Here is a 15,070-nt window from a genome sequence, read left to right on the forward strand (position 1 = left end):
TTTTCAAGTCATCAACAGTTAGAGTATAATTCAAATGTTTTTGAACAAACTTCATAATGATAACTATTATTTAAAAAAAAAATAAAAACCTCAAAATGCACTTTTCCACATGTTCCACATTATTAAGCAGGCCACAGGTTTCAGCAATATGGGAAAGAAAAAGGATCTCTGCTGCGGAAAAGTGTCAAATAGTGTAATGCTTTGGACAAGGAATGAAAACATTCAATATTTCCGGAAAAATTAAGTGTGATCATTGTACTGTGAAGAAATTTGTGGCTGATTCAGAGCACAGATGGGTTTGTGCAGATAAAGACATAATGAGGAAAGTTTCTGACGGAAAAATTCATCAGATTAAGAGAGCAGATGCTAAAATGCCATTACAAAGCAGCAAACAAGTATTTGAAGCTGCTGGTGCTTCTGGAGTCCCACCAACCTCAAGGTGTAGGATCCTCCAGAGGCTTGCAGTCGTGTGTAAACCTACTAGTCAGTCACCCCTAACCAGTGCTCACAAGCAGAAATGGTTGCAGTGGGCCCAGAAATACATGAAGACTCATTTTCAAACAGTCTTGTTGACTGATGAGTGCCATGCAACCCTGGATGGTCCAGATGGAGGAGTAGTGGATGGCTGGTGGATGGCCACCATGTCCCAATGAGGCCGGGACGTCAACAAGGAGCGGGTGGAGTCATGTTTGGGCTGGAATCAAGAGGAGAGAGCTGATAAGCCCCTTTAGGGTCCCTGAAGGTGTGAAAATGACCTTGACAAAGTATATAGAGTTTCTGACTGACCACTTTCTTCCATGGTACAAAAAGAGAATCGTGCCTTCTGTAGCAAAATTTTCTTCAAGTATGACAATGCTCCATCTCATGCTGCGAAGAATCCCTCTGTGTCATTGGCTGCTATGGGCATAAAAGGAGAGAAACTCATGGTGAGGCCCCCATCCTCCCCAGACCTCAACCCTACTGAGAACCTTTGGAGCATCCTCAAGCTAAAGATCTGTGAGGGTGGGAGGCAGTTCACATCAAAACAGCAGCTCTGGGAGCTGCTTTGATTTCAGTAAATATGACCCCCTGATGCTGCAATTTCTACAAATGACCATTTTCAGTTCTTTACAACCTATAAAATGTTTTAAAAAGCTGTTGTGCTTAATAATGTGGAACAGTGCATTTTGAGGTTTTTATTTTTTTTTTAAATAATTTTTGTCATTGTGAAGTTTGTTCAAAAACATTTGAATTATGCACTAATGGCTGATGACTTAAAAATATTCTGACTGTTATTTGCATTAATATTTAGAAAATCAGAGAAAAATATAATTTGCATAATAATGTGGAATGCGGTGTAGAAATCTTTCACTATTTACTATATGGCATTTGTTTGCACAGGAATTTGTCTTCAAGACTCCTCATGGACAAAAGTATTTTGTACTATTTGTCTACAATGTATAAGTTTCATTCAGTGCTTTCCATCTCTAAGGGCTGAGTCATTTCACAAAGCCAAAACATAAATCTGTGGAGTCATGTGATTGTTGGGCTAGCAGCAAGTATAAAAAACTGCATTTACTCAAGTGTGCACTTAAGACTGGACTTGCACTTTAACAGAGCCTGGTTAAAAAGAAAAATTTGCTCAAATCAGATCATGTCTTTATCTGCATACATTTTACAGTAGATACATTATTACAGGATGAGAGTTATTTGTATTAAAGGGAGTAGCTGATCTGACGGACAGACTTGCACACTGTAGCATTAGCCTGAGGGCTAAGGGCGTACCTCAGCTCCTGCTCTTGACCTAATTCTAAACTGACCAAATGTGCATTTTAAATATGGCAACCACCATTGCTGGCCTTCATAAAGTATCTTTAGAAAAGAGTGGGTGGCATCACTGAGAAAGGCCCATGTTTTACACAGTCCATGGGTATAACGTAAGGAAAAGTTTAGTCATCCACATTCGCTTTCAACTGTTTCTCCTCTTAGTATTCAAAGCATAACAATGACTTCATCGTGTTTCAAAAATAGATTTGCAGTTAAATAAACTGGTGGTCATCAACTGTAAGAGTCTCAGGACCCACCATCAACTCCCATAGGTTTTTTGCAATCACGTGATCCTGAATGTCCATTTGGGGTCAGGTAGTGAGGGACAGCCACTAGGAATGAATGGGAACAGAGGAAAGTTTGTACTTTACAGCTCTTATTGGACCTAAACGCTGCAATTATAATCAGAAAATTAATACATATACTCAGAGCCTTACACTTTACAAGTGATTTTTACCACAGTTTTAATGGATTGAACTGATGTGGAGCTGATCAAAATCACAAATTCTCAGTCTTACAGGCCTCCTGCAGGCCTTAATGCTCAATTCTGATCTTTTCTCAAATCTGTTTTTTTTTTTCTTTGTTTGGCTGTTCACACTGCAGTCAACTTTGAAAAGATCAGATACGTATCTGATTTAGAACCACATACGAGAGTGGCCTGAATCTGAATTGAAAAGGTCAGATTCAATGTGACTCGCACCGTTCACAGTCAGAAAAAAATCAGATGTGAGTCACATGAGCAAAAAAATCCGAATCAGGTCACTTTCAACTGCAGTGTGACCATAGTCTAGAGGAGCCTTGAGCTAAGAGGCCAGCCATGCCTCTTAAACAAAAAAAATCCTCATATTGTCACCAACATGCTTTTAATTGAAACGGCGTATTATTAACACAGCAAACTTTGTGGGGTAAGAGACTGAGTAATGATGTGCCGTTCACGAAAGAGCCTGTTCTACAAAACAGCTTTTTAATGCGTGTCGCTGTAGCTAGCTCCAGTTTGAGAACCAGTTGCCTTTCCTCCATCTTTTTTTATATTCAATCCACATTTAAAAAGCCAAACTGGTAACAAATGGTAAGCCATTTGGAAGCCAAAGACCAGCTCTACTGAACTGAGCCAAATGATCTGGATCTCCTCAAAGAGAGGGATTTCCCATCACAATAAGTGAGACTGGATGGACATCAGCTGAAGAAAAACGGGCAAGATCAGAGTTTAATGAACTAAACCTTAACAAAACTGTACTGAACCAAACTGGACAGCTATATGGAAACGGACCATACATGAGTGGTGCGCTCATCCAGGCTTTAGACGGAGGCTTTTTAGATTCCTGCCTGCTGTCGTTTTTCAGTGAGTTTTTTTAAAACTTTTTGTTTCCTGAATATTTCACTACTTTCAGGACACAAAAGTAGCTATGTTTATATTTTCATACTTTGAACGTTTGGCAGTCGTAAACAGATCAAAACATTTCTCTATGCAGAAATCACTTCTTGCCCGCCAAGGGGAGTACGACATCATCTGCAAAGAACCTGACTGAGAAACTGCAACCAAAATTTCTAACATATATTTTGATATATCAGATTCATTTAATTTAAAATTAGTACATTTTGGACCTTATAAAGTACCATTTTTTTAACAAAAGAAAGAGAAAGGACAAAACAAGCATGTTTTGGAAGACTTTAATTGACTTTCTGGTGCAATTTTTGTTTTCAGGGGCACATTTGCGACCCACTGAAAAGGCCCTGTGACCCACTTTTAGATCCCAACCCACCAGTTAAAAACTAATGAAATAGACAATGACAAACAATGATGTAATGGACATTACAGAATCAAATGTTTCAATAGTATTAAGTTGAATAAGTACAAGAACTTATAGGGCTTTACTAACTTGAATTCAGTGCAGACTATTAACCAAAAAATGAGTGCTCTCAGAAATGTACATTTTCCCTTTATTGAATAAAAATAGCATATTTTCCCACACAGCATTGTGAACAACAATTATTCAGGCCCAAAGTCCTTTCTAGAGAATCAAAGGTATCAACTTGTCCTTTCAATCTCCTGTGGCAGTGTTATCGCTGATACAGTCTTGGTGTGGGGAAAGCTGGATGGACATCAAAGCTAAAATCAAATTAGCACTCAGGTTCAGAAATATCACCTAGGACACTGAAGGGCAAAAAAGGGGAGAGTCCCATTGGTCTTTCCTAGAGCAGGGGGGGTTTTGACTGCTGTAGGTGTATGAGGTTAAGCGGCCTCCAAAGGGGGTCAACTGACCCACAGCTGGCAGCAACAGTGGCACTTGCATCACAGTAGACCCTGCCTGCATGATGACAAGTCACACAGAGGAATGAAATGACAGATGTATAATTCCTTACAAACATCTTAGCAATCAATCAGACTGAGAGGCGTTGCACAACAGGTGTGAGTGTTTTAATAAAGCTGTATGCAGATGACATGCTTGTGCACATGTGGGGCAAAGTTGAACAAGTTCTTCTTCAATGTTACCCAGTCAATTTAAAAGAGTGTGTGCGTCATCAGGACCACACTCATATTACAGGAGGTGACAGAGTTAAGACTCAGAGGTCAGTCCAGGTCATCTGTGTCGAGAGTGCGCCCACAGAGGCAGACAGTGCAGCCCATGATTGCAGACACAGTCAGGATAGCCAGCAGGATGGCCCACCAGTGAGCCTGCAGAAATTTAAAGAAATGACACAATCAGAACCTGTTCTAGATTTAGCACATCGTCTTTACCTTATATTTGCTGGGTGAGGTTTGAGATGTGTAGTCAAGACATAAACAATAGAGATGTCATAAAACACCAGTTATTATCCCATACAGAGTAGGTTATTGTTCTTCACCTCTACAAACATGAAAATGAGTTAGCAATGTAAACATTTCCAGTGGGTACGATGAAACAACAGAATGATTCCTGAGGTTTGGGGAACGTTTCTGTCTCTGCAGAACCTGATCGAAGGTCCATAAGGGGCTCTTTAAACCATTCCTGATTCTCTGCGCTGTCAGAAGAAAATAATGCTCAAAGAAAGTGAGGGGATGGAACATTAAAGACAGCTGAACATGAAGACAGGAGGTAACCGAACACTGAGCTTAGCGGAAGATGAAAAAAAGTAGCACCAGGCTTTGTTGGAAAGCAAGGAATTGTGATAATTCAAGTCATTAAAGACGCTGAAAAAACTCATTGAAGTGTAGAAAACTGATTTAAAAAGTGATCAGATGTGTACAATGGACCATTTCCCATTGTATGTGTGTCTTTTTAAACTTATGATATTAAACCTTCACCTTCATCCACTCTGCCAAGTCATCATAGTCGTCCAAGTTGAGGAAGGAGTTTTTTAGTCTTGCAATAGGACCGTCTGCATCTAGCAGACGACACACTTGGAATTTGTCACAGTATCCCTTGTTCCCTGAGCACGGAGCCCCACCAACCAGGGGCAGCGTCTTTTTCTGGAAGTGACGGGACAGCACGGAGGAGGTGGTGCTGGCACACGTCTCAGGCTTCTCTGCAATTTATACAAAGAAAAATCACTCTCTAATTCACTGTAAAGTCAACCATATGGCTACTTAGAGTCCCTTTGTATGCATGTTTTTTCCACCTCTGAGCTAATGTTATCTTAATTTCTGCCAACCATTATGCCTAATGTGACAGTTTTCAGGATGTCTAATGGAAAACATTACTGTACGATGGTAACCCCTGCACAAATTGACACAGGCTGACATGACAATATATAAAGTGTAAACACATTCCTCTGTAGAGAAAGACACATGAACGATGGTTACCGGGCTGCTGGCAGCACATGTGGCATTTCTCCTTCATGGAGTCTCCTGGACAGTCGCATTGCTGCAGGTTGTGCTTTACACAGACCGACTCAGCACAGACCTGCAGGAAAACCACAAAGGAGTTTTTAGAGAAGACTGTTTAGTGATGATGTAGTAGTAATGATTAGTCTGCTCATCCTCATGTGTCCTCATACCACATTAGTATTATTTCTCATTTCAAGGACTTATTGCAAAATAAATTCAGCAAAGTTAAAAGAGATCTCTGGTTTTGGGAGGCTAAAATTAGACAAATTGCGTTCATGTCTTATTACTCATCTAAAACTACAGAACAAATTTTGAAGCTTTAATCCAGAGGCAACCTTGGCTGATCTGTGAGGAATGTATTTCACATGTGTGGTCTTACAAATGATATATTCATAAAAGTTTGAACTGAAGTAAAGAAATCTGTCAGCAATCTAACCCCAAAAACCATTTGGTTCTGGTTTTGTTTATTTGTAAAGAGGAGTTCCTGTTTTCAGAGAAGAATTTGAGTATTCATGGAAAGAAACAATGTGATTTCTCAGCCAGTTAAGATATTTTACGATCAATTCAAACTCTTAAAGCAAACCTCTCCTTGATCATTTGAACTCTTGGTTTCAAGTTCCCATGTCTCCTCATACATTACATGTTCCTGGATCAGCTGTCAGAGGTTTGTACACTTCTGATTTCCAGGGAGAAATAAATCCTGCAACTACGATGAAGCAACACTCACAGCTGGAATATATTTTTTGCTCGGGCAACAGTATCATCAGGAGACATTTACTGATGGAGGAAATTTGGCCAAAATTACTTTTATGGAGCCATGCACTGTCGTCTCATGGTACTGTGGGCTGGTTCCAATCCTCTCATAGCAGGGAAGTGTTGTAATGGTGCCTTTGTTTAAAAATAAAGTCGCTCATGAGCAATATCAGCAATACGAGATCGATCCAGAGGTTTCAAGGAAAATCTTGACATCACGGTGACACTGAATAACATTGTCTCCTAAACAAATACTAATAGAAAGGTCAATCTTTCTTTCTAATCTTTCCTGTAAATCTATTTTTTAAATAGAATGAATCAAGGAGATACTGTCTCATATCTTATTTATGCTATAATCACTTTATAAAAAGTAATACTGAAGAACCTTAGTTTTCAAGCATTTGAAGAGGGCGATCATCAAAAGTAACTTTAAAAAAATGCAGGGAGAAATTCACAAAGAACAAGATTGTGCCAGCTAATAGCGCTGTGACTTGTGCATCAGTCGATCATTCAAAACTTGCCTTTAAATACTGCTGCACAGTTGCCATCAACTCTGAGTAGATGGTAATATTTCGCATGACTGTCACTGACAGTATTCGCTAATTTGTTGTTTTAACATTAGGATAACCCGTGTGAAAGTGACTAATTTTGGTCCAGAATGACAGCTTAATGGCTCACTGAAAAAAGCACAAAAACACCAGTGCACAGAGATGCTCTGCAGTACTGTTAACCCCTTGCTTTGTGCCCTCTGCTTGTGGATTTGATATATTTTAGGGCACATTTACACTGGGCCATCCAGACTTTTGACCCCCTATCCACTTTGTTTGACTAGTCTGAGTGCTCTGTACTGAGCGCAAGCATTGTACACTTCCTGGACCCTGGCATGGATGGATGAGGTGTGGTACGATGGCGCAAACGCTGGTGCACAATGTGGGCATGGTGTATAATTGATAAGACTGTTCTCATGCCAATCTTTTGAAACAATGGCAGAGGGCCATATCTGACTCTAAAAAAGCCACATGGTGAGTGAAGTTGTAAGTTTTAATGTTGTCAGTGTATTCTCCTATGTGCTGATTTTGAGGCTTCTTGTAAATTGTGCTTGTTTAGGGGGGGCACAACATTACAGGGGTTAGGGGTTTAAGGTGAAGTACTCAACTGCAGGAATTTCAGAGCAAAACTTCTGCATATTGTAGCTTTTCTTCTTTGGCAGAGCCAAAGCACTGCATTGCTGTGTACATCTACTTTTTGGGGTAATGAAGTCATGCTGTGGTGTGGTGGCTGTGGCTGCCTCACCCCATTCAGGCAGACCCGTGTGCCCTGACTGCAGACTGTCAGGTTTTCCTTGTTGCTTGGCAAAGGGCAGAATGGGGACAGGCCTGTGCAAACACTCTCCTGCTGACAGTCTGTTTCCTCATCACAGGTCTGACCCACTGGCTTGAACTCACAGTCCTTACGACAGCACAGGCCCTGACTGGGACTGATGGACAGGAGAGAGAAACCATCATGCACAAATGAATCAAGGTGACACTATAATGTCAATTTTAGAAGTCCATGTATGACCTCTTACCTCCTGAAAATTTCTCTCTTGTTCAAACTTTAATATTTTTTTGCAACTATCAAGCACAGACTAAAGGTGTCATACCTGCAGGGTTTTCCGGGCCTGAGTCGACACTGGACTCCTACAGGCTGTTTCGCACTGAAGCAGCAGGGATCTGTGTTGTAGTGGCCAACATCACATTCCTCGCCTTGCTCCACAATCTGGTTTCCACAGATTGGTTGATCACTGACTGGCCAAAAATATCACACATATAAATAAATGAGCACAAGAAAATAAACACATGTACCAAAAAAGTCAAGACAATTTGTAATCATTTACAGTGACTAATGAACGGTGTAAACATTCAGCTCTAACTCTGCACGGCTCAGCAGGACACGTGCAAGCTGACATTGTTTGATCTTTGTTTCTTTCTCACCCACAAAGCAGTCGTCCTTCTTCAGCTTCAGTATTTTGCTGATGTGTTCAATGCTGCAAGGCGAGAACTTGTCGTTGTTTTCACGCACCTCGTCTGTGGCATGAGGGAACATCAGGAACCTGCCTTTACCGCCAGACGAGCCGAGGTTTCCACAGTTTGAACCCTCATCATGCTGAAAAAAATTCAACGTTTAAAAATTCATTTCTAAAGAAGGACATCTTCATACTGAGCACCACGAACAAGCAATTGTTTACACATTTCCTTAAAAAAAAACAGCTGCAGACAAAAACTATGGGAGGAACTTTGTAATCTAAAAAGCTGCTGCTATTTATTTCCATCCTAATCACAGATGTTGGGATTTAATCCATCTACTGTTGCCCTTAGTGGCTTCTTTAAGGTCACTGCAGATGGTAGAAATGTTTGCAATGATGTTCATGGACAGTGGTAGATAATGCTGGTAACATCTGTGATTTTACAAAAAGCCTATTTTATCTTCGTTGTTTTTTCAAAATTGGTTTATTCTTTGTGCAGTCATAAGATCTCCCTGGAATCTGATGTCCCTGAAGCTGCAGAGGAATGTAGTGTTCCACATGTGGGACCCAGAGAGACAGACACAGAGCTCCTCTTGCTTTAAAGAGTATTTTATTTGGGAAACTTTATCTACAACTTGTGTTTTATTGATGTCAAACTCACCGGTAAATGAAGAAATTAAAGAGTAGACGGAAATGATTACTGGCTCATGAGGCAGGAAAATATTTGATGTGGATTTTTCTACATCTGCTCTTCATTAGTTTGATCGATGTAATGAGTGATAATTTATTGCCTGCACTAAATCTGTCAGGATGTGCAGCTCTGAGGTTTGCAGCACAGCAAGCCGTAGCAAATTCTATTACAGTCATTTTCCTTGTTGGGCTTTTTGGGGGTCACAGAAAATTTTGAATCACACTATAATTTGTAAGTTAAAAGTAAAGCTGAACCCAACAACCTTACATTCTTGCATTTTCTATTCAGCTGTCCTTTGGACCAAACTTGGATCAGACATAAGGCTAAAGCATCCTGTACCACTGTGTGACACACTGTAAACTTCACAGCTGTGGTCGAGCAGAAACAAAAGCAAAGAAAGCGCAAGTGATGTCAGTTTGCAGAATTTCCTGTCCTTCCTGTTTACGTCTCAGACACCTGCAGTAGTTTCACAGATCCTGAAACTGCAGACAAAACCTATAGGCAGGTTCAAGATGAACCATGAACTTTGAAGTTTCTGTCCCAGGAGTCAGTTCATTCAAGTTCAGATCAATCTGACATTGATAGCCTGTCAATACTTGAATGCATTCTTTGTTCTGTGTTGATTTTATTTTTTATCTCTGTTAAGTAATTTGCATATTTAAAATAATGCTGAAGCAAGAAGTCAGACTAAATAACTAGTTCCCAAACAGTACCAGAAGCCTTGTGGTCTTGTGTGCAGAGTCCATGCAGAGGCTGCGGTTCAAATGCAGCTTTTACAAGTCATGCATGTCACTCCCCACTCTCTCTCCTGCCTCTGACTCTATCAACTCTCCTATCTAAAAGATAGAAGCACCAAATTAAGAGGAATAAAGTAGCTGTCAAACATGATTGGCAACTACTTTAAAAACATTTCATAATAAAAAGCCAACACCATCCTGTTCAGGTGAGAATTTACTGCTTTAATTGATCAAGGTTGTACAGTGGAGGCCTTTTACCCAGATCTCCCTCTGCATCACATCCCACCCCTCTTTTTCCACTGTCTGAAATCTCAGAGTCTGAGCTCAGATCTTTTAATGTTCTCTGCACTGTGGAGACAATGATCCATGACTAGATACAAGACACTGGGCAGAGCTGTAGATCTTAGAGTAATTTAAATCATAGAGAGCAAGCAGGGTCTGACATAGCAGAACTAATCTGCTCAGGACAGCCTCAGAGGACTCTGTGGTCTGTGAAAGTGTGAATAACAGCAGGCAGGGTGAAAAGAGGCCGCTGGCATTTTGGCAACTGGGAGAAAGGTCGGTGGACTTGTTCACATATGGAGAGGGGTGCATGTCTTTTTGTGTGTAAACACAAGCTCTGTACTGTTTGAATAAAATACTTAAGTAAAATGCATTTAAAATTAAACTTGATTATACATATAGCTTTGGATTGTGAATACTGCATGTTATATGAATCATTATTTAAACAGGTTTGAGATGAGTTTTTTTAATTACTTCAGAAACAACCAAGGTGTTTCAGTCAACGGTTTAGTTGTTGGGCCCATAAAAATAAGACAGCAGATAGTTCTGACACAATAATATTGTTGCATTTAAATTTTTGAGGATATTGTCCATTATTTCTAATTCATTTTTATTATTATTTTGCAAATTAGTCAACTTTTTAAGCACCTGTTCTATCTTATCAATTTTAAGAAGCAACCTGAAATTTAAATCAGAGACATTTATATGGTAATAATGTTTCAGTGGTACTTTAACAATGCATGGGTAGTTAAAATCTCATAAAAAACCACAACTACTTTTGATTTATTATTTAAGGTGTGGTTAGAAGCCAAAATGCTTGTACGACTGTTTAACAGATGCTTGTGTTATGAAAAAAGATAGTAACTGTCTGATGAAAAGAGAGTAAAACCAGAGATCCTCTTGTTCTCTTGTTTTAGAGAATCCACTGAGGCTGAGCCATGGGTCTCTTTAAAATGAGCCAGTCAATAAAGACTGTGATGTCCACATGTGTGAATCATTCACAGAAAACTTGTTCCAGTGAACTGCAAACATTACACCCATGCTTTTTGAGAGTATGTGAAAGACTTCTTCAATTTGTTTGGGATTTGTCATGCTGGATTAAGATTACGCTCATTCACACTGTTTTAGGCTTTTACTCCTAAACAAACTCAATATGGCTTGCATTGCAAAAAAAAAAAATCCTATTATAAATAAAAACTATAATGATGTCTTAAGAGTTTTGTTGGAGTTGTCTTTCTTTTTGTCTGCTTTCATATAATGTGTTATACAAAAGTATTAGTTTTAATAGAGCCATGTTTTTGTTTAGTGTCAGACGAATTCTTTATGTTTCTACTGAACTCGAATGGGACTGACCGGAGATCCGAGGCTGTGGCCGAGCTCGTGTGCAAGGGTCAGCTGAACGTGTCGCGGAGGAGGGTAGTGTCCGTAGTTCTGAATCGTTACCAGGCCTGTGTTCAGGGTGGAGGTCTTGCCGTTACGGAGGGTAGTCAGCTTCGAACATATTCCTCCCCAGTTACCTGAAGCACAAATGGGACAAAAAAACACACAAGGTTTAAGAGTTTTGTGGTGCAAATCACAGTTTGAGTAAATACTTAAAAAGAAGTAACAAGTTAAGTCAAAGTCTCCTACTTTTTGTTTTTTTGTATATTAAACCCCATAAGTTCCTCAGTGCAAGGAAATGGTCCAAATATAAGTTTTGATATTCAAACTCATTTCCTTAAAAGTTGGAACGATATGGAAAGTGTAAATCATATAAAAAAAAAATTTAAAAAACATTTAAACTACGTGGTGGATTAAATGACACAAAGACAACGCATAAAACTTTTAAAATACAAAACTTAACTATTTCTTGAATATTAAGATAAAAATGAAGTTTATTGTCATGTGAACAGTAAAGACGGCTTACACCAGAGATAGGCAACTTTGGCTACCCAGAGGCCAGTTGGTTAAAAATTGTTCTATATTCTCAATTTAGCCATTTTGATTACTGGTAGTTCAGTGATCATTTAATATACCAAAATGTATGTTTTTTTAACTGAGGTGAAAATAGAAATTTAAAATTCAATGACATTAATGAGGAGGTAAATCAATTTTAGGCTGTTTCTTTAATGCATGAGCACAATAATTACTTTTTACTCGCATATTTATTTTTTGTTTGCATCACATTAAGTAATGCTTATGATGTTTTTTTTACAGAAACAATTACAGCCAATGAGCCAATGTTATGTATTTATTTTTTGCAGAGAACTAATACTGGTAATCAAAGATGGTATGAGAAATGTCTCTCTTGTCATGTTTTCATGGCAGATTTTGTCATGTTTCTTCATGTTTATTACTAACAGTTATTTAAAACTGACTTGGGGGCCGCACTGAGGGAGAAGGAGGGCTGCATGTGGCCCCTGGGCCACCAGTTGCCCACCCCTGACTTATACCAAGCAATGACAAAATTACTCTGCCAGTCTCACTTCACACAATAATAAAAACAAAACAGACTGTGCAATTTAAAGGGAGGTGGAAAGAATCATGAATAAATACAATAGCAAGGAATAAATAAAAGTTACGCATTAAATGCCTGATCTAAACATGAATCCATTAAAATGTTTACAGAGAAGCTGAGAGAGAGGCAACAAAACACATGAAAGTTGTGAAATGCTTCAAAACACACCTGATAGAAAACCTTGCAGTTTTAATGATTCACTGACAACAGACTAGTGCTGTGCTGACTTTTTTTTTGGAAATGTTGGCACAAAATTCGAAATGAATGAAATAATTTGCTATAATATGAATTGCCCTAGTTTCAGTTTTTTTAAATATGTTTCAAAAATGTCTATGTGCTATTATAAACCAATGTTGGGTTTTAAAAGAGATACAAAATAATATCTCCATGATATCAGTATCAGCAGATATTTGCTTAAAAAGTAAATCATCGTAATGGCAGATGGAAAGTAGGCCGACAATATGGATGTAAAAATCTGCCTATATCAGCTGGCCGTGCGAAAAAGTAAATCAGAGGAGTTCTTGGCCGGACCCACAGATCCACTTCAGCTGAAGTCTTTTTCTTTATTCATCATCAATCCTTACACTTTATAAAGTGTGGTTTAAGAACTGTCCTAACTTTATTGATTTTTGGGTCCTGGATGGTGGCAGTAACTCAGTTAATGCAGTAGACTCAACAGACAAAACATAAAATAGCTGAACACCTGGTAAGAACATACATCAGGTCATTTTTCTCTACAGTTGTATAACTGGCACCTTCAACTAACAATACTCTGCTACAAAAGCTTTATCAGCAACCTCCGAGGCCCCAGGGTCAGGGGTCTGCAGACAGACAGAGGGATCAGCAGGGCTGCTGAGCTCCTCTAGTTTCACATCAGAGGCTACATTTGGCCCCCAGTGGTTAGCAGTCAGTGCCTTTAAGTTTACATAATAACCCTGAATGCCATTCCCACAATTATAAACAGCTGGCTTTGTTCACATGTCGGGACGACTGGGCTGTGACGTCATCATTCAATTGGCCATCTAGAAGAGTCGTTTAATGGAAACCAGCTTGATTGGTCAAACTAATTACACATGATAAGGTTCCTCACCGGGAAAACTCATGAATTTGAACAGCACTGACAGACTTTTAACAAAACCGTCCACTTTTGTTCAATTGGGCCTGCCAAAATCTAATACTGGCATAACTTCACTTTTCTTTTTCTACACTTTTTCTACAATCTAAGCTAAAAAATGAGCCAGTTTACCACCTAGAGCATCCATATCCATTTTTAGTAACACCTGCTCTTATTTCTGTGCTCTTATTGCCTCCACCCAGTCTCTCTACCACTTGCTGTGGGAGTCATTTCCATGTGTCCATCCTCTCTCACTATTGGCTCCCTCTATTTGTGCCCTGCGTGAGGGTTTCAGGTTGGAGGTCCCAGCACTTGCCACACATTCACGTGAATTTTATGTAACATCTCTTACACAATGTGGTCAGCCGAGCCATTTATAGTATACTTGTGAGGTGCATGTCTGGTAAAGATATTCACCGTTTCGGGGAAATATGAGTTCACTCAGCGTTACTGAGGAGTGTGGGAACCAGCAGCAGGCATCTGGATCTCACACCTGCATGTTTTTCTTACACTGAGGACGTAAGAGTGACGTCTGGGGAATGGAGAGGGACAGTTAAAGGTCGAAAGATAAAAACAAAGGTGCCCCCTATCTCCTCTGTTGTTGAAACACTGTGGGTAATGTAGTATCAAAAACGTGATTGTTAGACTACTATCGTATGTCAGGTGAAGAAGCTTAGACTGATAAATCTGCTAATATTTGAAATCCCATGACAGCTTTACAAGAAAATAACTGCAAATGCAGAGTTTTTAGGCTTAGAGGAACTGTCTTTCTGAATTTTACTCATCGTAGCTCAAGTGAAAACGTGAGTGGTTTCATCAGATCAACAAACCAACCCACAAGAGTCCTTTTGCGAGTTAATCATGAATTCTGGATGCATTCTGCAGCACTCCCTGCTTTTGACCTAAAATGGCCCCCCTGAAGGGCTATTCAAGGAGCCTGGTTTCCTAGAAAGAGCTCTCTATGGAGGGCTCCTCTGTGATTTTTGGCAGCTTAGGCAGAGAGGGGCTGCGATTCTCATCCCCTCCTTCACCACAGAAAGGAGCTGTAATGAAAGAGTCCTATTATTAGCTCCCTGGACAAACACTTCCCGCAGAAACAAGCAGCCCTCTGGATCACTCGCACACAATTCACACATCAAGGAAACACGCAGAAACAGCTGCTACATAAAGTATCAAGCTGCATTTATTTAAACATAAAGTGGAACAAATTCCCACTGATGCACACACATTTTTACATGGATTAGTGTGGAGAAACAAACAATAGAAGGGGAGTTAGAGGCATTCTTTCCTCAGATAAACATCCAGGGGGAGGCAGAGTGTCCCAAAAGCACCTTGATTAACAAAAGCAAACAGCAGTGGTTCTTTAAACACTGACCA

At 39.6% G+C, this 15,070-nt stretch overlaps 1 protein-coding gene and 1 long non-coding RNA gene across 2 annotated transcripts in view; one reads left to right on the plus strand and one right to left on the minus strand.

Annotated features, from left to right (window-relative positions):
* Positions 1 to 3,542: 3,542 nt before the first annotated feature.
* Positions 3,543 to 15,070, minus strand: part of si:ch1073-396h14.1 (disintegrin and metalloproteinase domain-containing protein 10) — a 64,557-nt gene continuing 53,029 nt past the window's right edge. Inside the window, exons 10-16 of the mRNA XM_041791855.1 lie at positions 11,436 to 11,599; positions 8,341 to 8,512; positions 8,010 to 8,154; positions 7,661 to 7,844; positions 5,591 to 5,690; positions 5,093 to 5,313; positions 3,543 to 4,483 (exon numbers count right to left, since the gene is read on the minus strand). Of these exons, the coding sequence (XP_041647789.1) occupies positions 4,379 to 4,483; positions 5,093 to 5,313; positions 5,591 to 5,690; positions 7,661 to 7,844; positions 8,010 to 8,154; positions 8,341 to 8,512; positions 11,436 to 11,599 (1,091 nt within the window). The 3' untranslated portion in view covers positions 3,543 to 4,378. The remainder of the gene's footprint in view (positions 4,484 to 5,092; positions 5,314 to 5,590; positions 5,691 to 7,660; positions 7,845 to 8,009; positions 8,155 to 8,340; positions 8,513 to 11,435; positions 11,600 to 15,070) is intronic.
* LOC121512544 lies at positions 7,252 to 8,147 on the plus strand. The gene is made up of 3 exons (XR_005992120.1): positions 7,252 to 7,389; positions 7,788 to 7,888; positions 8,016 to 8,147. It is a non-coding gene; the product is annotated as an uncharacterized LOC121512544 (long non-coding RNA).

The sequence above is a fragment of the Cheilinus undulatus genome, linkage group 7, assembly GCF_018320785.1.
Source record: "Cheilinus undulatus linkage group 7, ASM1832078v1, whole genome shotgun sequence".
In the NCBI taxonomy this organism is placed as follows: domain Eukaryota; kingdom Metazoa; phylum Chordata; class Actinopteri; order Labriformes; family Labridae; genus Cheilinus; species Cheilinus undulatus.